The sequence below is a fragment of the Myxocyprinus asiaticus genome, chromosome 48 (assembly GCF_019703515.2).
Source record: "Myxocyprinus asiaticus isolate MX2 ecotype Aquarium Trade chromosome 48, UBuf_Myxa_2, whole genome shotgun sequence".
NCBI lineage: Eukaryota > Metazoa > Chordata > Actinopteri > Cypriniformes > Catostomidae > Myxocyprinus > Myxocyprinus asiaticus.
The window spans coordinates 16,744,958-16,769,774 of NC_059391.1; the positions used below are offsets into that span (position 1 = coordinate 16,744,958).

Below are 24,817 nucleotides of genomic sequence, written 5' to 3' on the forward strand. Positions count from 1 at the left end.
CTCTAGCCAGGTCTTCTAAGCAACCAAATTGGCCCGGTTGCTAGGGAGGGTAGAGTCACATTGGGTTAACCTCCTCATAGTCACTATAATGTGGTTCGCTCTCGGTGGGGTGCGTGGTGAGTTGTGCGTGGATGTCGCGGAGAATAGTGTGAAGCCTCCACATGCGCTACGTCTCCGCGGTAACGCGCTCAACAAGCCACGTGGTAAGATGCGCGGATTGACGGTCTCAGACGCGGAGGCAACTGAGATTCATCCTCCGCCACCTGGATTGAGGCAAGTTACTATGCCAAAACGAGGACTTAGAGCACATTAGGAATTGGGCATTCCAAATTGGGGAGAAAAAGGGGAGAAAATCAAAAAGAAAGAAAATTATAGTCTTCAGCTGCTGGTTCAGCATTTAGTTAATTTCATATAGTTGTGCATGAAAACATGCAGAGGTGGATTTAACCTATGCTAAATGTCATCCGTGCAGAAAACTGTTTCTATATTTCTCAAACTGTATCAAAACGCGTATGCAAATGGTAGGCTAATCTGAAATAATTACAGATAATGACTCAGATTACATATTGCCATTTTTCCTGCTGTTCTTAATAATATTACATTCTTGAGATTTAATGGTACTTAAATTCCACCATACTACTGCAAATGACTTTATTTAAAATTACTTTATCCATCTGGTCTTCCATTACTTGGGTTCTATTCGGGTTAAAAAAAAAAAAAAAAAAAAAAACTGCTAATAATTTTAATACGTTAATTCATTATACATATTAAAATAATGAACATGGGTGTGATATACGCATGCCCAGGGAGTATTATAAGCATGCAGGTTAGTTAACGAGCATCAAATGTTCAAACTTGTGTCTGATATGGGCTACATTTTAAGTGTCATAATAACAGCCTTACAAAAGAATCAGACTTGAGCAGAAAATCAGATTTGGGCCACATTTAGCTGCAGTGTGAACGCAGCCTGAGTTACAATTCAGGCTTGTTAGTGCAACTTCAACATTGTTTATACATTTTAGTCAATACGTTTGCTCTGTGACGTAGAGACACACAATAGTTTTAGTAATGTTTTATGATACATTGGTTTATTCACTGAGCGTAACAAAAGTTTGTTCTTTACCTTTTTAGTGATTCAGTGCTTTTGCTTCCTTAGATTAACCCCATTGTTGCTGATACTCTGTCTGGAGATCCTCAAGTGGTAGAAGTGGGGCGGGTTTTCTTCTCCACAGCGGTAGGATCTGATCACTCAGTTTAAAATTCGATCACTCAGCTTAACACTTAAACATTGAGAACACTTTTGTGCTAGATGTTTAGGCATTCAGTATTTGCTTACCTTCTGGTTATTACTTTACAACCAAACTGTAAAAACTGTAGTCAGTTCAATTCAAATTTACCAGTTTTTGTATAGCGCTTTTCATATTACATCTTGTCCCAAAGCAGTTTTATGAAGAATAGAGTAGTGACTTACAAACCAAGGTTAAGGTGACTTTGGGAAAACGTAAGTGACTTTGGTAACTTTGGTGCCTTACAAAGCAAGTTAAGAGGGTGACTTTAATAAGTAAAACTTACACATGTGCATGAATTAAACAAAGAAGCTAACAAGCCAGGACTGAAAGAAACTTATGAAGTCAAAATGTTTCAGCCCAGCCACTAGGGGGCAATGTATGCCAGCTAATGTTTAAAAATTACATCAGAGTCCTCCTTGAAGAGTATGTGCTGTCTTTACAGATAGCTGTCTCACTTTTGTTGTCACATGTTGTTCTTTCAAATAATCACTGCTCATCTCATCACCTTTTATTTAGTATTTTACAAGATTACTCAGGTTTTGTCTACTCAATCCACTTCTTTTTAATTGCACTGTTGTTCATTGTATTGAATGTAGTCATTGTGGATGGGGCACATGATTACCATTAATGTGGCAGGTCTTGGTTTTCAGCCAAGATGGTTGCAAAGCAGAAAACAGAAAAAGCATCTTTTCCCTCATTCACTATTTAATAAATCCAGCCCAGCGTTGAATGTGTGGTAACTGCGTGCCTTGTTCTGATCTGAATTATGGGAATGTCCTCATGCTTCCGTGCAAATTGCTGCACTTTCTGCTTCACAGTGCTGTGAGACAGCACACAGCAGACTGTGGGTGCCTCACGTGTTTACAGGAAGTCTCTTTCTTTTTTTTTTTTTTTTTTTTTTTTTTTGAACGCTTGGGTTCTGGCTATGTGGAGCAGCCCGAGCGTGAAAGCAAAAACACACCGAACACGTGCACGTGCCTAAAGCTAGGCTCTGATGTGACCTCACTTTGCCGCTGGAGCCACAGACTAATAATAGACTCCTCTGTACTTTGACTTTAGCTCCCCCCCCCCACCCACCACTGTGCTGCATTGAGAACGGTCCCCAAGCATGCTCACACGCTCAGTTTTTATCATTCATACTAATCCACACATAATATGTACTTCCTTAAATGGTTCATCCTCATGTCATTTCAAAACTCATATGACTTTCTTTCTATCATGGAATACAAAAGCAGACATTTTAGTTGAATGTGAATGTTCTGCTTTTGAGAAATGTTACTCTTTTCCAAATAATTACAATGGATGGACACTTGACCATTATTTTGTTTTAAAACTTATTGACAGACACAGTAGTAGCGTGAGACAGGACATTAAGAGGGAGAGAGAGAGAGGCAAACAGGACGGGAACATGACCAGGCAGGACTCAAAATACAGGTCTCCCATGAGCACCACTTACACTGACCACTATTCAGATGGAACTTGAGCTTTTAAGCTTCAAAAAGGATACAAAAGCACTGTGGAGTTATCATAAAAGCAGTTCATACCACTTGTATGCGATATATACTGTATATTGCAAGTCTTCTAAAGCCAAATTATAAATTTGGATGAGAATTTATAAGTTTGATTAGTCGTTATTTACTGAAAAGTCTCTCAAGCTCTCCTTGGCAGTTTCATTAGAATTCAAGAGAAAAATTTATGATTTGTGAACATTGAGACATTGGTGAATTAATCATTCAAACCACTTTTGTGTACTGATCAATTGATTCATTAAAAAGATCCAACTCAAAAGAATGATTCGTTCACGAATCAGACTACGCCGTTTCTCTTATAGAAATAGTTCACCCAAAAATGATAACTCTTTCATCATTTACTCACCCTCATTCCTTTCCAAACCCATATTCATTTCTTCTGCGGAACACAAAGGAAGATATTTTGAAGAACGTATGATGTGTGGTTTTTCTTTATACAATGCAAATCAATGGAGATCAAAACTTACAAGCCCAAAAAACACATAATTATAATTTTTGGGTAAATTCTTCCTTGAATAAGTATAAAAAAAAAAAAAAAGAATTTTCATTTTCATTATCCCTTTAAATAAAGTGAGTTCAGTTAGGTCCAGGATGCCCTCCTGGATCCGACCTGTCAAGGTTTATTTGTGGGGAAACCCTCAGATATCTGTCCCAGAGCATCCCGCCGTCCCTCAGGGCAGAGTTTCCTCATTCTGCTTCCCTGCCTTTCGTGTGTGGGAGCAGAGACAGGAGGAAGTGGACAGCAGAGACAAGTATGACCTGTGGCGCCTTTTTGTATGACACTTCCTGCCATCACTTCCTCTTGACTGACTCTCTTTTGGATTCAGTTCAAGTGTGTGTGCAGTGATGCAGTCTTTAATTGGTGGAACTCCTCAGATTTTCTGTCTTTGATTCATGAGATCTGAATGCACCCATTCATGGGCAACAAGGCTAGAGGCATATGAATAACAGCAAAAGAACCATGGCCCCAATGAACCAAGAGCACTCAATGCATGGAAAAGTTTTAGCTTGTGTCAGAGAACTCCTGGGCTTATGGGTTAGCACATGTGCTCCAACACATTGTGCTGTAGTGCCCGTGCGGGTGACGCAAGTTCGAGTACAACCTCATAATCACATTCCCTATCTTCTCCTCATCATTTTCTGTCTTCTCTTATGTAAATGCTCAGTCACCTTTACCATTGCACTGCAAAATTCCACGGACGAAGAAGGTGTGGGCGGATGTTAAGTGTGTGTGAATCCCGCAAAAACTACTTACCAAGCATAAATAAAATTGTAAAAACAATTCTCCCCTTTTCTCCCCAATTTGGAATGCCCAATTCCCAATGTGCTCTTAAGTCCTCGTGGTGGCGTAATGACTCGCCACAATCTGGGTGGCGGAGGACGAATCTCGGTGGCCTTCACGTCTGAGACCGTCAATCCGCGCATCTTATCACGTGGCTTGTTGAGTGCATTACCACGGAGACGTAGCACATGTGGAGGCTTCACGCTATTCTCCGCGGCATCCACGCACAACTCACCACGCGCCCCACCGAGAGCGAGAACCACATTATAGGGACCACGAGGAGGTTACCCCATGTGACTCTACCCTCCCTAGCAATCGGGCCAATTAGGTTGCTTAGGAAGCCTGACTGGAGTCACTCAGCATGCCCTGGATTGGAATTCGCGACTCCAGGGGTGGTAGTCAGCGTCAATACTCGCTGAGCTACCCAGGCCCCTTCCTAAAATAATTTTGAATATTTAGTGTATATCTTAGGCTTGTAACTTTAAAGACATATGCAAAAAAAAAAAAAATTTGTTAAATGATCCATCAGAGATGTACTGGGACTAAAAATCAACCCAGAATAGGGCAATGGTGACACCAAATGGAAATTTTAGCTAATAATTCTGCTTTCTGAAAATACAGAATTATGTTAGATACATATGCTGCTTATACACTGTCACTGATTACATACATTTAAAATATTTTAAATTAAAAAAATTTTTTCGAAAATAATATAGTCTCTGGTTACATCTAAATATTCTTTTCAAAAATACATTTTTAATGGAAGTGCATGCTTCTCAAATTAAGTAATAATAATTTACTGATTAAATCAAATCAGACATGACATTTGACATTAGCATTATGTTTCCCCATAGCATTATTATACAAAATATTCATTATATATAGTAGATTAATATGGCACTATCATTAAACCTCTGTAAATATCAATTTTCTCTCACGCAGTCAGAGCAGATCACTCGTGCTTCAAATGAAATGCAAATGAAAAAGAGGTTGTGAGGGATGAAAGTACAGTCTGTTCAATATGACAGACTATTCTTTGCATGCAACTTAGTGTTTTGTTTAGCCAACGAAACACTGAAAATGCTAATTTCCTCAAATAATTCCTAAAAAAAAAAAAATATGTAATTTACCTTTTGGGGCTGTTTACACCAAATGCCTTTTTGGCTCACAGTGAAAAAAAAGATGTAACTTAGTAACTTAAGGGCCCTTTGTCTGACACCTGCATTCTGTTTGTTTATTTAACAAAAGCAAATATTGTGGTTACTGTAAAGCAATTGTAATGGAAGTGAATGGGGCCAGTCTGTAAACATTTAAATACACACTGTTTCAAAAGTATAGCCACAAGATGTAAACATTGCAGGTGCCAATATGATTTAAGTGTGATAAAATCACTTACTAACATCATTTGTGTTGTTATATTCAATATTAAAACTTTTTAATCTGTATATAATACAATAGCAAATGTGTAATCTGGTAACCACTGATAAATCGCTGATTTTATCACACTAAACTTATGTCAACACATGTAATGTTTGTCTTGCGGCTATACTTTTGAAACTCTTGTGTATTTTAACATTTATGAACTGGCCCCATTCACTTTCATTGGAAGTACCTTACTGAAACTGAGATTTTTGCTGTTTTTAAATAAATGAGGGATGAGTCAAAATAACTTTTTGTGCTAATAAACTAGGGTTGCACCGATACGATACCTGGATCAGTTATCGGTCCGACGAGCCCGATCCAAATCCGATACTGTGTGTTAGTCATATTTGTTACTGTCAAGCTCCAAAAATGTCGTAAAAGAAACATAAAAACACCATTAAAGCAGTTCATATGACTCGTGCATTTTATTCAAAGCCACTTGAAGACGTGCGATAGCTCTGTGAATCACAAAAGGCTGTGTTTTATATAGTATGCGCAGTGCCAGCGCGTTAGTGAATGGTGCTGCTCTGTTGACACAAACTCACGCACAGGCTAGTGATGCACTCGCGGCTATTTCTTGCCTTCACAGCGGTGCGCAATATTTGAGCGCTACTCAAGAACAGCATCTCAGATGTAGATGCTCAATAGTTCGGTTCACTTATATGCATTTAGAACGGCACTGGAGGTGCATTTTACCAGAATTTGAATAAGAAGTGAATTAAACTACTGTGATCTTGCCTACAAACAGACACATACAGGACTTCCTGGAGAGTTCAGAATGTCAAAATAAAAGCGTGAGGGTTTAAAAAGTGCACGATTTAAATATATTACTGTTGTATTTCAAATTAAAAGTCAATAATAATAATATTAATAACAATTTATTATTATTATTATTATTATTATTGTCATTAGTATTTGTTTACAATTTATAACAATATTTAAGTTGAATGGGTTCCAAAAAATAACTGTGTGAATGAAAAGTGGACTGATGTCTTACAACTAAATGGAACAAAAAAGAGATCTGAATCCTTTAAAATCCAGATGCAAGTTGAAACATTTTTAAAATAAAACACTGGTTTCTTTTCTACTGAATTACTTTCTGCTACATTATCCAGTATAATAGTTAACAATAAAGTTTTTCTTAATAAGCTATACATTTTATTGAAATAATGTGTAGTGAGAGGTTTGTGTTTCTTTACATATTAAAGAGTACACCCAATTAGTTCCACGCAATAATGTAAAGATATTTTAAACTGATTATGCAAAAAAACAACACTGGTATCGGCTTGGGATCGGTATCGGCCGATACTGAGATTTCCAATATCGGAATCGGATCGGAAGAGAAAAAGTGGTATTGGTGCATCCCAATAATAAATAATATGCCACAAATTCTGATTGAGTTTAACTTGTGTTGAACCCAGAACATTCCTTTAATACACTGATCACTTATAGAGATGAGATAATTTCACAGTGCATTGCAAGAGTGTTCAGTTTGGTATTTAGGTTAATATTTAACCTCATCTTGGGAAACAGTTTTTATTGCTACCAATTTAAATCATGAAAAAAGAATCTGAAGGATTGTGCAACTGAGTGTGTGCATGCTTGTTTGAGGGGTATTTTTGTGTCTGTTAATGTGTGTGTTTTTGTGTGCAGCCTGGTGTTATGTTACTGTAGGTTGCATGCAGGGGTGACTAAGAGGAAGCAGGCAAAGAGCCTCTTCCTGTGTATTAAAGAGCAACAGATTGGGTGGCCGCGAGGTGTGGATACCAGCTTGAAGGCCTTCCATCGGCTCTGGTGACAAGACATGACATGACGGAAGTAAATCGCTAAAGATAGAATGGCCCAGGGGAAGGTTCACTTTCCACCGAGAGAGCTTTGAGAAAGATAGCCTTACAGGGAGAGAGAGTGAACTGATCAAAGGCGGACAAGGGCCAAAAAACAAGAGGTGTCAGCAGGAAGTAGTCATTGATTTGAGTTGTGTTGTGAGAAAAACAATGCATTGTTTACATTAAAGTGATAGTCCACACAAAAATTCTGCCATCAGTTACTCACCCTCATATCTGGAGATGATTTCCTGAGCAATGTTAGATCCGTAAAAGGTTTTCTTGACATTGTTTGGTCACAGGATCAGTTGTCGTGTTTTCATAATCATGTACAAGTTGAAACATACATTGCACCTTGTCATTGTAGGATAATCGGGGGTGGTAAAGTGTGGAAAATGTGTTTTATGTTTATGCAACCATAATTCACACAGTGTTTCTAGTGTTATCTCAACCATCCTTTTGTTATGACAGTGGGCAGGCATCGACACAGCATTAGGATGCACCTTTTCAGGTCTCTCCTGAAAGAGCAAACCAAGGCAGAAAATAGAAAATGTCAGAGTCTGTGTGGCCTCATGCGCATTCTATAATTCACTGCACTGTCCGAGAGAACTCAGATGGTCAGGCACCATTATCATGTCACCGAGCTCCACGTCTCCAAGCCGCTTTACAGTATGCTGGACAAAAAGGCGTCCACATATCAAAGACACAGGAGCCCGGTCTGGTTATCACTTATTCAGTGTGGGGCACACCCAGGACTCAGCTGAGCCTTAATATTTTATCTCCAGATCTGAGTGTCTGCGTATCTGTCCCATTGTGTCTGTCTGCCTCTCTTCCTTTCTCTTTTCTGTATTAAAGGGATAGTTCACCCAAATGAAAATTCTGTCATCGTTTACTGACTCATGTTGTTTTAAACTAAAATGCAAAAAGGATTTATTTTTAAAAATGGCGCAATCACTGATTGCCATACAATAGCAGTTGATGACTCACTTAAAACCTTAAAGCACCCAAAAGTGTCATAAAAGTAGGCAATGTGAGTCATGCGTCATATTCACAAGTCTTGAAGGCATACAATGACTTTATTTGACAAACAAACTGAAATTTACATCATTATTCACTCTCAAATCAAATCATGTATACAGAGCCTAAATCAAATATGGTGACACATCAGTAACATAAAACCGCATAGTTTCTTGATGTGAACCAATGAGGTTTGATGGCACGTGTCACCATATTTGATGACACTTTTTGGTAATTGTTCTTTTTTAAGCTTTAAAGTGAGTCACTATCAACTGCTACTGGAAATCTTTTGGACAGGGTAAAAATATCGACTTTCACTGTCTATTAAGGGTAAAAGTTTGGTTTGACTCATTCTGTGTGTCCAAAGACAAGATACATGTAATCCATATGTCATTGAATAATGTCTCTTTTAACACCCTTTCTGTTCTTTACAATCAGTTGTTGATTAGAAAGAAAATAAACATTTAATTCTAATTACACATAGCACAGATGCACTAAAGAAACCATGCAACTTCACTTTAATATGTGTTTACTGGCTGATGCTGATAGTCTTAAAGAGAGAGTACAGATTTAGCATGTGTTCAGCATATCAATGTAAATACTTGTAAATAGTACAAATTATATGCAAGCATGTAAACATGTTATATATATATATATACAGTACTGTGGAAAAGTTTTAGGCACTTGGGAAAAATGTTGCATAGTGAGGATGTCTTCAAAAATAATGCCATAAATAGTTGTCATTTATCACTTAATGTCATACAAAGTCCAGTAAACATTAAAAAGCTAAATCAATATTTGGTGTGAGCACCTTTGCCTTCAAAACAGCACCAATTCTCCTAGGTACACCTGGACACAGTTTTTCTTGTTTGTTGGCAGATAGGATGTTCCAAGCTTCTTGGAGAATTCACCACAGTTCTTCTATCTGTTTCGGCTGTCTCAGTTGCTTCTGTCTCTTCTTGTAATCCCAGACTTCTGTGGGGGGCTCTGTGGGAACCATACCATCTGTTGCAGGGCTCCCTGTTATTCTATTCTATTCTATTTGCAAAATAAATGTTTGTGAGTCTAAAATGTATATTTCCTATTGACACACTAAAGCTGAAAATATAAATAACCAAATGTTTTTGTGAAGCATCTTATGTGCCTAAGACTTTTGCACAGTACTGTATATATGTATATATATATTAGCTGTCAGTAGATACAAATTTTAATCACTATTAATCATGATTTTTTCATAGTTAATCACGATTAATCTCAGATTTTAAAAGTGCTGAAATTTGACTCTATATATACTTATTTCCTGCTTTGGGAAGAACAACACAATAGAACAAAACAATATGTAACAATAATCCTTTATTATCATTTTCCAAACTCCACAGTACAAACACAGAAATTCACTAAAATAGCACCAATTCAAGTAACATTAAAAATTTACCACAGTCTAAGTGGGATGTTCACTGATTGATAGAACTACTGTTAATTGCAATGCGCATTAAATCTCTTAAACTCTCATCCTCTTCAATAATTATCATCATCAGGCTGTCTTTACACTTTGAATATGGAAAGCAAATTATTTGTTTCAGGGCAGAAAGTGCCGCATTGAACTCCATACGAAAAGCGCGTCTTGTTCTGCTTTTAGCGCTGACAGTGTCGATGGAAATATAATTGATCCGAATTGTCTGGTAATCATTAGCTGACACTTCAGAAGCTCGGCGGCAATGGGAGCAGTTGATATTGTTACATTTGAGTGGAGCGTCAACAGACCCTCCACAGGAGAACAAGCTGCACAGCATGCTTATGTTGTAAAATGCTGACTTGCAAAAGACGCAAAGAACTTAACTTTTGTCACAAGTCCCATCAGCGTTTGTTTTATAAGAGGTCCTTTCTCCGGCACGGACTCACTGTTGTGTGTTTGTTTGTAGTGTGTATACGAGTGTAATGTCCCCGCTGGACACATCTCAAGGGTTCTGCCCTCTAATCAGTTTTCAGAACTCACATGGAGCTGAATAAAATGTCAGAATCTAATGTCAAATCGGTACATGCCTTATTCGCGCTTAAGAGAAAATTCACGTGTTATGCATTTTAAATTATCGCATGCATTAACGGGTTAACGCTGACAGCACTAATATATATGCAATATATTATTTGAAATTTCAAGACATTTATTGATTTAATACATTGAATTTTAACATTTTTCAACAGCTACAATGTGACCAGTATGATGAAAAACTAATGGTAAAATATAATTTTTATTGTTTTTCAATGCACACTACTGGTCAAAAGTTTTGAAACACTTACACATTCTTTATAAAAAAAATGTTTTCATATTTTAGAATAATAGTTAAGTTGTTAAAACTATGGAATAACATAAATGGAACTATGGGAATTATGTTGACTAAACAAAATCCAAAATAAATCAAAACTGTGTTATATTTTAGCATCTTCAAAGTAGTCACCCTTTGCCTAGAATTTGCAGACATGTACTCTTGACATTTCTCAACCAACTTCTTGAGGTATCACGCTGGGATGCTTTTTAAACAGTATTGAAGGAGTTCCCATCTAAATGCTGGGCACTCATTGGCTGCTTTTCTTTATTATTTGGTCCAAGTCATCAATTTAAAAATGTTTTTTTTTTTTTTATTCAATTTTAGATTTATAATGAAATAAATTAATATGGTGGCACAATTATATTTTTGTCTACAAAACTAATTTCAAACATTTAAGCATACGCTTTCAGATCAAAAGATTTTTAAGATCATGGGAAACATTTCAGTCAAGTGTTTCAAAACTTTTGACCGGTAGTGTTTATTTTCGAATTATACCTTGAAGGGTTACCTCAAGGATAGAAGGTCCCTTTATAATTAACAGAATTAGCTGAGAGAGAAGTTTTTTCATATGTACTGTAAGAAAAATGGACAATGAAACTGAAATATACCCATTTTAATCGATATTGAATCTAATTAAAATCGAATCAGGGGGCCTGGGTAGCTCAGTGAGTAAAGACACTGACTACCATCCCTGGAGTCATGCGTTCGAATTCAGTGTGCTGAGTGACTCCAGCCAGGTCTCCTAAGCAATCAAATTGGCCCAGGTGCTAGGGAGGGTAGAGTCACATGGGGTAACCTCCTCGTGGTCGCTATAATGTGGTTCGCTCTCAGTGGGGCGCGTGGTGAGTTGTGCATGGATGCCGCGGAGAATAGCATGAAGCCTCCACACGCGCTATGTCTCTGCGGTAACACGCTCAATCGCGCGAATTGAATTGAATCGAATTGGGAAATCTGTATCAATACTCAGCCCTAGAAATAAGTGATGGTGACATTCTGGAAAATATCTCCTTTTGTGTTCAACTAAAGAAATAAAGGTCATATAGATTTGGTAAATAATTACAAAATTTTCATTTTTGGATGAACTGTTCCTTTAATCGCTCTGTTTTTCTGCCTCTCTGATGCTGTGCTGTTCTGTTCTTTCTTGTCTTCCATCCCTTTCATCTTTTTCCATATGTCTCTGTGTTTTATCTCTGTGGCCCTCTTTTTAGTCTTTCGAGTTCCACCAAAGGCTATTGACCCCTCTCTTAGAATAGAGCTGTTCCATCCACTCAGTCACACTGCCACTTTAACTTAATGGCTGATCTCACTTCCTCCATTAAAGCAGATGGTTCCTAAACAGTCCAGACCTCATCTTAAGTGCCTGTCAAAACCAAACATCGTTGAGCATAGAGTTGAACGGACCTTATCAGAATCTGGCTTAGGGTCTGTTTTTCCTCTCTCACCTTACATTTTCTCCCATCTTCCTTTCTCTATGAGCTCTTTCAAGGGTATATGGTGGCCCGGAGGGGCTTGGCTTAAAATACGCTGACAGCTCATCAAAATTGATTCTAAAAATAGTGGGCCTGGACTGTTGCAGGTAACAGGGACACCTCAAAGGCAAACAGTGTGCTGCTGTCCTGCACTGCACTCACTGTGCTGTCCTCCTCCTCTCTAATTCTACACCAGAGATGCTGTTGTATGGCAGAACAGTAAAATTATATTTATACACTCCTTTTTTATTTTATCTGAACTGTATGAACCACCCTCAACATTTACAGTGTCTTGTTTTCTCAAGGTAACGACAGATTCTGTATGCCTGGAAACAATCCTTACTGGTGCTTTTTAGAGGTATAAAAAAGAAAATCACTCCTTATTAGTAGTGTTTGGCAAGGCAAGGATCACTATCGCTATAACAACTGCTTTGAATTTTGGATTTGAACACACTCTTCACCTTAAGCTTTAAACTTTGGTGCTTACTCGTCCTGCACTGTTTGTGCTATAGACTTGATTGATACTTCAAATTGTGCAGTTTCTTGAGGAAAGTTGTGCTATAATTTTTAAGCATTCTGACTTGACTTAAAGGAAAAATTCACCCAAAAATGTAAGTACTCTCATCATTTACTCACCCTCATACCATCCCAGATGTGTATGCATTTCTTTGTTCTGCAGAACAAAAACAAAAAAACAAACAAAAAAAGAATATTTCAGCCCTGTTTGTCCATTCAATGCAATGAATGGTGGCCAGAATTTTTAAGATCCAAAAAGGACATAAAGGCAGCATAGAAGTAATTCATACATCTCCAGTTGTTAATTCCATGTCTTCAGAAGCGATATGATACAGTAGGTGTGGGTGAGAAACAGATAAATATTTAAGTTCTTTTTTTTATTGGGGGGCAGTGGTAGCTCAGCGGTTAAGGCTCTGGGTTACTGATCAGAAGGTCGGGGGTTCAAGCCCCCGCACCGCCAAGATGCCACTGTTGGGCCCTTGAGCAAGGCCCTTGACCCTATCTGCTCCAGGGGCGCCGTATCATGGCTGACCCTGCACTCTGACCCCAGCCTAGCTGGGATATGTGAAAAAGAAGAATTTCACTGTATATGTGCAAAATGTATAATGTGTGATAAATAAAGAAAATTATAATTATTATTAATTATAATTAATTATTATAATTAATTACTATAAATTCTCCTCCCTGCCCAGTAGGTGGGGAAATGCATGAAAAATGCGAGGTGCCAAAAACAAAAGAAGAAGAATGTGGATGTGAAAGTGGACATATATTTAAATTACTTAAATACTTATTACTTAAATATTATTACTACTATATAGATAATACTATAAGATTTGTTTCTCACCCACACCTATCATATCTCTTTAGAAGACATTGATTTAACCACTGGAGTCATATGGTTACTTTTATGCTGCCTTTATGTGCTTTTTGAGCATCAAAGTTTTTGCCACCATTTACTTGCAGTGTGAGGACTTACAGACCTGAGATATTCTTCTAAAAATCTTGCGTTCAGCAGAAGAAAGAATCGGGGATGGATTGAGGGTGAGTAAATAATGAGAGAACTTTCATTCTGGGTAAACTATTTGTTTAAGAACATTTTCTGCCTGGTAGAAGAAAAAAAATCAAAATCGCTCATTGAGGGAGGGACCGGGGCCATATAGGGACCTGAATATCATAGAGATTTTGGGGTGAGCTTTTTTGACTTGGGCCAATAAGCAACCATCTAGCAACACCCTGGAAACCCCCCACAACTCCTACACATCATGGTGGCTAGTTTTGCACAGGCAAATACCTCATACTTTCTGCAGAAAATTTAAAAATCTAGTTATTTTTGTAGTTCCATTTGGTACATTTAGTGGTGCAGAAATTATAGCCTTTATAGCCTTTAACTTTCAAGACATTGGAAAGGACACTAAAAATACTATCTATTCTATTTAATTATTTTTACAGAGCTTTGCAAAGCTCATTAAGACAGATTTCCATGCCAGCATTGGACCACTGCAATAGAAAAATAGAATTAACACTCAGTCATTTATTTATGCTCCCCTCTCAAATGGGTTATAAGCATTGTAATGCAGTAAAGTGTTTCTGTTTGTGTTCTTGCTTTTTAACATCAGAGCTATTGCCTCTTTAGAGTAGCGGAATCTGTTATGAACATGGCAATTAATAACACCGGGTCATCCCTCCATGTCCCTTTATTTTCATAGAGTGGGCCGGATGTTCGTTATTTATTTCTCTCGCTTTTGATGCTCCATTTTTCTGTTGCTTTCCTCTTCACCTGTACAAATTATTTTTAACGTTGCATGAATGGAGGGTCTCGGCCTCGGTGAACTGCGTAGGATGAGCTATCAAAACATTGCTTTTCACTGATGGAAAAAAACTGAGCTAATTTTTTTAACTCAAAAACAACTATGAAAAAAATGTAACAATTCAGCCCCCACATACACTTTGTAAATTGATTTAGCAGGAGTTTTAGTTTTTGGTAGTGAAGAGGTGAGTTATGGTTGGGTTTATTACAAAAAAGGAGTCTCTGCTCAATGGAAAAAAGTTTAGAATGATAAAAAAAAAAACTTTTTTCTCTTGACATAAGCATTTAAAAGAAAACTTCACCCAAAAATTATGTCATCATTTACTCACCCACATGTTATTCCAAACCTGTAGGACCAAGGGGAAAAAGGAGATGTTTGGCAGGATGTTAGCTTCAGCTCAGTCACTATTCACTTTAATTGTATGGAAAAACATGCAATGAAAGGGAATGATGACTGAGGCTAACATTTAGCCTATCATCTTATTGCGTGTTCCATGGAAAAAAGTCGTACAGGTTTGGATTAACATAGGGGTGAAAATGATGACAGAAGTTACATTTTTGAGTGAACTCTCCCTTTAAAATAAACGAGGGTAAAAAAAACAAATCTTCTTCCTCTGAGGCTCAAGTACAGGAAGGTCATGGGTTCCGGAGGTACAGCTGAAACTCAATGCTGGTTGGGGTTAGAGGGTATATTGCATCCCCCCGGCCCACCTGTTAGGAAGTCATTCATTTCCATTCCTTCACCAGCACTCCCTTCCTCCTATTCCATCTCACTCCATCTCGTCCTGTTTCAAATGCTGCTTCCCATCTTCTCCTGTAGCTTATCTATTTTTTGTTTGTAAAACCTGTTGTAATAAACTAGTTGGAACAGTCCCCAGTTCTTAAAGACCCCATGAAATTGGAGTTTTGTGGCTTTTAGTCTATGTTTATTAGTTTATATGCCATCAATATGCTAATGCACACTCTAAACGTGTACAAAATATTAATTTTAGCACATATACACATTTAAAATGTAGAGTCTTTTTCTTCCAGACTCAAAATATTGATGACTCATGTTGCTTAAAACAGATTTTTGTAAGCCAATCAAATGCTTTCTGGAATGATAATGTCCCTCCCCCTAAAACCACCAGCAACTGACTAGCAAGTAGTAATTTATGGTTCATGACTGTGTGACATAACTAAAGCCTTTGGTTTTTTGCAAAAACAAAGAAAAAAAGAGAGAAACTCTTCGATATTTCCCTTCCAAATTTCCTGTTTCAATAGGAAATACATCAACACAAGGCAGGAAACTGCGCTCCTCAAGCAATTTCATGGAGTCTTTAATATATTTTTGTTTTCTCTTTTTCTTATTTTTCAGCTTGCTCTTATCCTATTTCCTTTTCCTGAAGTCTTAAAGGCATAGTTAATAAAAAAAATAAAAAATAACTGTCATCATTTACTGATGGTCATACAGTCCAAATAAGTATGACTTTTTTTCTTCTTCTGTGGAACACAAAAGGAGAAGTTAAGGCCCGGGTATACTTAGTTTTTGTGTGTTCAGGATCGGATTGTGCCTTTTAAAAAATACTCTTCTGACTGCGAGTGAATACGTGGCGATGCAGTAACCTTATGAATTCATCTCACTATAAGCACTAAATATGCTTCTCATGTGGGTCATGGATGTGTGCAGGGTGACTAAAGCCTGAAGTTGTGCTCTGCAGCATCCGTGCATACCCGTCAACCAGGCTTCCTTCAAAATATGAGCTCCGGTGACAGGATAACACAGAGCGGCTCACAGGTGTGATTAAATCGGTCTTCCCCATGATATTATAGCACATGCGACACATTTGAATTCTAAATGAGAATTTTCTTTTTTAAAGTGCTATGGAGCAATTCAGCCATGTCAAAAGGCTAGACAGCTTCAAAATTCTGAACAGCACTGAGGAGGGAAAGAGAAAATACCTGCCCTTCACCAGCATCAATTATAAGACTTTTCATATCTTCACACCAACACCCTTACTAACATTTATCACAATAAACTGTAACTGTATTTTTGAATTCATACTCTCTTCGGAAACAAGTTGTGGTATGTATTTTGAATTTTTGGGTGAACTATCCTTTTAAACTGTGGTTCTCACTCTCTGTTTCACACCCGCCCCTTTTCGACCCTGTTTTTCTTTCTCTATAACACAAACATAACACGCATGCCATCAACGCCACCGTTGCCTGTTTGGCGTCAGCTGGTCCCAGCAGCTCACAATGAAACGTGGGGAATGTCCATGGCCATTTGAACTTCCATACCACTGTGTCCCACTCTGCCTGTGGCCCCCCTCGTCCTCTCCCTCAAGCACCAACATCCACCTCCATCCACAGGCCCGCCAGGGCTGTCAGGCGCCTTTCTGCCGACCTGTGCTGGCCTTTCAGGCTTAACCCTGCACAAGTCACAGCATTCTTCCTTGCCTGTGGGAAATGTATGAGCATTACTCATTCTCTCTCTCCTTCAACCCCTCACACCTACTCCCTTGAAGATGAGGGGATGTGTTTGGGTTGAACTGGGGAAGGGGGCTTTGACAGGAACTCTGAAAGGAGGCAAGGCCCAGCCAAAGTGCACTTATCCATAAAGCTCCACATTCCTCACAGGGCCTCCTCGTGTGAGCGAGAGCAGTGACTGCGCCAAGCACACAATTCACGTCTATCTCAAACACTCTCCAAATATGTGGTGTCAGGAGATTGAGGTCAGTGCAGTCCTTAAAGTGCGTAAATGTCTGTCTAAACATTCTCTGTTAACCCTTCAAACACGGCTTTAAATACATTTATGGTGGAGTGTTTTCTGATCTCCAGTTTTAAGCCAGGTTTGAAAGAATAGTTCACCCAAAAAAATAAAATGTTGTCATCCTAATGTCATTCCAAAGCAATATGATGTTCTTCATAAAAGTGGTACAGACTACGTGTGCTATGTTGCTAAGTCTTCTGAAGCCATTCGATAGGCTGAAATTTAGGTTGGTGAGTAAATAATGAGAGAATTTTCATTTCTGGGTGAACTATTGCTTTAAGTAATAATTGTAAAGTAACTTTATACAAAAACAAAATTTTCTAACAGTTTTTTTTAAAAGGGGTCATGACATGCCTTTATTACTTTAATATGTTCCTTGAGGTTCGCTTATTACAGTCTAAAACTTTAAACCTCAACCTAACCAATAGTGTTCAAAAAGATAAATGAGATGTGAACGAAACAGACATCTTTAACAAATCAACAACTAAACCTAACCAATAGTGTTTTAAAAGCAAATTTGACATTAAAAGCACATTTACTGAAGCAACCACATCATTTTATGTGGCTTCTATGGCACATTCGCTTCACTTTCACTTTCGTTTTGAGCGTTCTTGGCTGGGCTCAGGGCTCAGTCTCTGAGTCCAAAATCCAACGCTCATCAGGTGAATTGGGATAAGTGTGTAAATGTAGGTGGGTCTGTAATACAAGCGTTAAAATTCATCGTTTTTCAAATGATGCGTTAAAGTGTTTTGATATAATAACATAGGCATAGCAGAGTCTAAGTAATAGAGTGAAAAATAAGTGTTTATAAAGTCATAAACAGCCATAGTACCCGTGCTTTGTGTGAAATTGAATAAAACGTTGTTGTTTCAATTTCACCAGGAAACTGCAGCAAAACATAGAAAGTGGCATGTAAAACTCAGTTTGCAAACATGTAGTTATAGTAATGTTCATTCTATGAGACTAGGTTGGTTTTGGTGCTGCTTCTTTAAGACTTGACAGGAAACAGCCACTGTTATGATTGGCTTTCTGCTCTTTAGTGACCTGCTCTCCCCTTGCCACCTCACTGCTCACCACTACTGGGCAGATCTACGGAGGTGATAAGGTCAAGTAAATATGGAGTAAGAAGAGAACGAGTCATTTTGATATTCATCGTGTCATGACCCCTTTAATTCCACCCACTGTTATGGTGTGGGCCAAGATTCACAAAGGAAGTGAACTAGTTTTAAGGATGAAACCATGAAAACTGGATGAAATTCTGCAGCGGTTTCCAGAAAATCCAGACCTTGAGTGAGGTTTTATGATAACATTCCTGTTGTCTTGCTGGGTCACAGTTAACGACAAGCTCATTGTGCGTTGCAGGTTCCCACAGCTACTTTGCAGTCGATTCAGTATTACCAAGTTCGAAAGCAGATTATCCAGCATTTGTGCAGCAAAGGGGTTTAGCTTAAATTAAATCCCACACAGTGACCCTCTTGTTTCCATATATTTGTGAATTTACTTACATTGGTTTCTGATGTTTGTAAAAGACTTGTTTTGCTTTTTTATGCCTGACAGCGGACTGTAATTCTAAAGGAATTACTCCAGTTGAAAAGACTGAACACGAGCACTGTGATGTGAAGTTAATGTGATGTTTATCCTAGTGTACAGGAAGGGATTAGTATATTGATTCATTGTTTGACGTAAACACGTTTTTTATACTAACTATCTCATTCATACTAAGCAACAAAGCATTTGATGAATCTTGTAATAATTTATCAGTAATGTGTACCAGTATGTACTGTATTTCCCATTATATCTCTTATTTTATGTATCTTTTTTAAATGTAAAACATACAAAATACTTTGTTTTTTGTAAATACCTCTCTCTGGTATCATTAGAAAGACATTTTGTTAATAACATGAAATGCAGGCCATTTAATAGCCTCTCTACCATCAGTCCGGAAGCATGATCACCATTAGCACAGAGCTGATAGAAACTTCCTCCACCTGAGAAGTGACCCAGGGTCAGAACCTCCCCATCTTTCTGCTCTCTTGCATTCTGTTGCCCAAGTCACTTCCTTTGACAGCACTTGAACTGTACCAACCAACAAATTTTTGTTGTTGTTGGGTTGTCTCTTGTCTCTGAATGAATTTTGGAACATGCGTGATTGCACGTAGTTCACAGGGTTAGCAAGTTAGCAGATCCCTGAATGCTCTGGCTGGCCTCATGAAGATTACCAGTTCGGATTAACAGACTCGTGCTGAGCTGCATTGCACTGAGTTTTCCCTTTTATTCATACCTACCACACGTTTATTTCCTCGTATCTTTGCTTTATATTTTTTCTAAGTAATTTGTTTGACTTCTGCCTTTTGTCTGTGGTGTAAAGTTGGGAATCTAGCAATGTTTATGATTAGTTTCAAGTTTTATTGCCATTCCAGTCAATATACAAGTATACAGTGGAACAAAATGGCAATTTACCAGGTCTGCAGTGCACACTTACTACGTTTCCATCCAAGGATGGATTGCGAAACAATTGTTAGTGCATCAAAATAAGTGCCGATATACAGTGCATCCGGAAAGTATTCACAGCGCTTCATTTTTCCACATTTTGTTATGTTACAGCCTTATTCCAAAATGGATTAAATTCATTATTTTCCTCAAAATTCTACAAACAGTACCCCATAATGACAATGTGAAAGAAGGTTGTTTGAAATCTTTGCAAATTTATTAAAAATAAAAAATGAAAAAAAATCACATGTACATAAGTATTCACAGCCTTTGCTCAATACTTTGTTGAAGCACCTTTGGCAGCAATTACAGCCTCAAGTCTTTTTGAGTATGATGCTACAAGCTTGGCACACCTATTTTTGGGCAGTTTCTCCCATTCTTCTCTGCAGGACCTCTCAAGCTCCAACAGGTTGGATGGGGAGCGTCGGTGCACAGCCATTTTCAGATCTCTCCAGAGATGTTCAATCAGGTTTAAGTCTGGGCTCTGGCTGGGCCACTCAAGGACATTCACAGAGTTGTCCCATAGCCACTCCTTTGTTATCTTGGCTGTATGCTTAGGGTCGTTGTCCTGTTGGAAGATGAACCTTCGCCCCAGTCTGAGGTCCAGAGCACTCTGGAGCAGGTTTTCATCAAGGGTGTCTCTGTACATTGCTGCATTCATCTTTCCCTCGATCCTGACTAGTCTCCCATTTCCTGCCATTGAAAAACATCCCCACAGCATGATGCTGCCACCACCATGCTTCACTGTAGGGATGGTATTGGCCAGGTGATGAGCGGTGCCTGGTTTCCTCCAGACATGACGCTTGCCATTCAGGCCAAAGAGTTCAATCTTTGTTTCATCAGACCAGAGAATTTTGTTTCTCATGGTCTGAGAGTCCTCCAGGCGGGCTGTCATGTGCCTTTTACTGAGGAGTGGCTTCCGTCTGGCCACTCTACCATACAGGCCTGATTGGTGGAGTGCTGCAGAGATGGTTGTTCTTCTGGAAGGTTCTCCTCTCTCCACAGAGAAACGCTGGAGCTCTGTCAGAGTGACCATTGGGTTCTTGGTCACCTCCCTGACTAAGGCCCTTCTCCCCCGATCGCTCAGTTTGGCCGGGCGGCCAGCTCTAGGAAGTGTCCTGGTGGTTCCAAACTTCTTCCGTTTATGGATGATGGAGGCCACTGTGCTCATTGGGACCTTCAATGCTGCAGAACTTTTCTGTACCCTTCCTCAGATCTGTGCCTCGATACAATTCTGTCTCAGAGGTCTACAGACAATTCCTTGGACTTCATGGCTTGGTTTGTGCTCTGACATGCACTGTTAACTGTGGGACCTTATATAGACAGGTGTGTACCTTTCCAAATCATGTCCAATCAACTGAATTTATCACAGGTGGACTCCAATCAAGTTGCAGAAACATCTCAAGGATGATCAGTGGAAACAGGATGCACCTGAGCTCAATTTTGAGTGTCATGGCAAAGGCTGTGCATACTTAGGTACATGTGATTTTATTCGTTTTTTATTTTTAATAAATTTGCAAAGATTTCAAACAAACTTCTTTCACATTGTCATTATGGGGTATTGTTTGTAGAATTTTGAGGAAAATAATGAATTTAATCCATTTTGGAATAAGGCTGTAACATAACAAAATGTGGAAAAAGTGAAGCGCCGTGAATACTTTCTGGATGCACTGTAATATTTTTCCATTTAACTCTAGCACATAAACTCTATGTCGATACTTCAAATGTCGCAAAAAACTGGTTTGGAAATAATTTTTGTCGAGAAAATTGGCATTAATGCAAAAATTTAGTGTCACATGACAGAATTTACTCCAATCGATAGCCTGTGTTAATCATGACGACGGTATACATCCTTGAAATGCAATTTATTGTACATGATTATAGATTGATCTTAATGGCATACCTGCACAGATCTGATACTGCAAACATGACACTTCCAGGAGTGCCAACTCAAATATCTCATATCACTGTAGTATGACTTTCTGTCTTTACTGGAACACAACAGATGTTTTAATGAAAACTTTGCTAGTGCTAGTTGAAAAGCTAAAAAAGCACCTAAATATATCATAAAAGTACTTCATGCAGCTCATTCATCATATTCCAGGTCTTCCAAAAATCATACGTTAGGCTTTGTTGAAAAATAACCTGAAATGTCTTTATGCCCGTTGCAAGATCATGAGCGTTATGAGACAGATAGCATTAAACAAATCATAAAGCTTGTGAACGTGAAACTTCAAGATTTGTCTGCGTGGAATATTTTTGATAATTTTGGGTGCTTTTTTTAAGCTTTAAAGCACTGTTCGCTGTCATTGCATCGAAAAGACAGCCCAAGATATTCATTAAAAGCATCTCCTTTTGTGTTCCACATAAAAAGTTGAATGGGTTTGAATGTGAGTAAATTATGACAGAATGTTAATTTTTGGGTGAAACAAACCTTTAAGCTTATGCATTGTCAATAAATCAATCTCAGCACAAATGTACTCAGTAATCATATAAGCAGAAGGTGAAACCACTGCCTATATAATAATTTAAAATGTTCATTCATTGCAATTAATTATAGTAAAAACAAAATTTTAAAAATTGTAAGCAATCATATCCCCGGACCGTAATTAGGAATATTCGTACCATCAGAGCAGTTCAGGCATTGAGTTTCACCTGTATTCAGCAGGGGGCAGTTAGCGAAACTCCAGCTGTATAGGCAGCATGCAGCTGGTCAGAGAACAAACACCACTCAGGCTTGTTTGACACTAGCTAGCAACAGCACAAGATTTGCCTTTCTCAGTAAATATTTCTAACAGTTAATCAGAATATCTTGTAATTAATTTGATAAAAAAATATTTGATAATCAATTTACAGTCCTGTTAACTTATAACGTGCTCCTGGTATTTGCAGTCCTCTACAAGCATTTCGGCTAATAACATTAATGATTAAAATTTAAGGACAATCAATTATGCAAATTGACATCCCTAGTGTAAAGTGCCTGTTGACGTTTCTTCAGGTAGCCTACACAGCATAAAAAAATAAACACATTGTTCAACTGGGGCACAATTACTGAGAACAGTCCTTCCACACCAGAACAAAGACAAGAGTCTGTCAGTGCCAGCAACTATTTAACTATTCACAGATTTACAAAGAAAATTGAAAATGAATGGACAAACTACCAAAGATGGCATTTTCTAATACCTTCATTTTTGTGATCTGTATGACCCATGACTCCGAGAGCTGGTTAGCATATTTAGACACTACAGCTCACTAAATCTCATTATCCCTTTCCATTATCCCATTATCCCTTATTATCTTCGTTGCCCATTGCTTGATCACATTTTTAGAAACCTTTGCCGCTGCTGGGGGGAAAATTGGTCGCTTGCTTCACCTCCACTTCCCCCACATCTTACTTAAAGACTGCATTCATCTCACTTGTTCTGCCTCTCTCTGTTTCCTTCTTTCTGTGCTATTTACAGACTATCTCATGTGAGGCCAATGAGTAAGCAAATGGGTTTAACAAGCGCTCCACTGATGTCCCTGATTTTGCATGGATCAATCTGATTAGTGAATCAAATTACAGGATGTGGATCACTGGAAATGACCAGGACGGCAGAAGTCATATGTTTCGCCGCTTTGCTCTAGTCTCTCTGTGTTTTGGAGAGTTGACACTGCACTAATTTTCAGCCATAACTCGTAGTCATAATTTTAGTATATCTGGATATATTCAGGCTTTATTGATAGAAGCATAAATTCAGAAATAATGCTGAAATATGTATCTGAATGGCCTAATCATTGTGATAATTGAGTAATATCTCTACAGTGGACATGACTGATTTTCTTATGGGAGTATGAGATTAGTTCATACATAACTGATGTGTAATACAAGTCATTTAAGGGTTTAAAACGTGCTTGGAAATTGCATAAAGACGCAAGTAATTACTATTACTTAAACCTGGCTAGACAAGCAGTATAAGTTCAAATTACCACCCAGCCCATGGCACATACTTCAGCATGTATTTAAACACATGCCCAGAGTTTCCACTGGACCTACAAACTGAGGAACCCCATTATGTGCTATATCACTCAGTATGTGTTCACATGCACAGTAGGGCTGGGCGATATATAGAATATTAACAAGATAATCAAGATAATTTTGCTGATTATGTAAAATGTACCAATATTGTGAATCACGCAATGATTTTAATGTTGTTTCATTTGGCCATTAAGTTTCATAAAGAGCGCATCAGTAGATTAATTTCACGATCCTTCAGGGCTGCACAATTAACAAATAACATCAATCAATCAGTATTTATTTATATAGCACATTTAAAAACAACCAAGGTTGACCAAAGTGCTGTACATTCAGAAGTATACAAACCAAACAAGCAAACATTAAGATGCACTCACAGGGAACAGAGAAGATTCAAGGAAGGTTAAAAGCCAAAAAAATAGATGAGTTTTAAGTCGAGTTTTAAAAACCGAAATAGAAGGGGCAGTTCTAATATGAGTCGGAAGACTGTTCCAGAGCTTGTGACCAAATGCACGGTCTCCTCTGTTTTTAAGTCTGGATCTAGGGATACAGTTGTGCTCAAAAGTTTGCATACCCTGGTAAAAATTGTGAAATTTTGGCATTGATTTTGAAAATATGACTGATCATGCAAAAAAACTTATTTAAAGATAGTGAGCCATTTATTATCACATAGTTGTTTGGCTCCTTTTTAAATCATAATGGTAACAGAAATCACCCAAATGGCCCTGATCAAAAGTTTTCTGTTATCATTATGATTTAAAAAGCTGACCACTTAGACATGAAAACAGACACTGAGAATCATTTGCATTGTATGAGAGATGACAGAGCAGAGCAGAGCACAAAAAATCACATTTTGTGTTTTGGACACATCTTGATTTTGGAGCAACATGAAGGTGAGTAAATAATGATAGAACTTTTATTTTTGATTGAACTGTTCCTTTAAGTTGTTGAGGAAAGATCTGCTTGATGTCGGCCCAACCTTTTAGGAGAATGGCGTAGGTGACTCTCATGTTTACTTACCCAAGTGTTTCTACATTTTTCCCGAGCTAACAAAGGAAAACATCCGCAATTCCTCCTGT

General features: G+C 38.1%; 1 protein-coding gene across 2 annotated transcripts in view; it reads left to right on the top strand.

Annotated features, from left to right (window-relative positions):
- LOC127437441 (POC1 centriolar protein homolog B-like) overlaps positions 1 to 24,817 on the top strand; it is a 54,670-nt gene that overhangs the window by 7,803 nt on the left and 22,050 nt on the right. For both annotated transcript variants that reach the window (XM_051692355.1, XM_051692356.1), the window contains exon 10: positions 1,157 to 1,234. In XM_051692355.1, the coding sequence (XP_051548315.1) occupies positions 1,157 to 1,234 (78 nt within the window). The remainder of the gene's footprint in view (positions 1 to 1,156; positions 1,235 to 24,817) is intronic.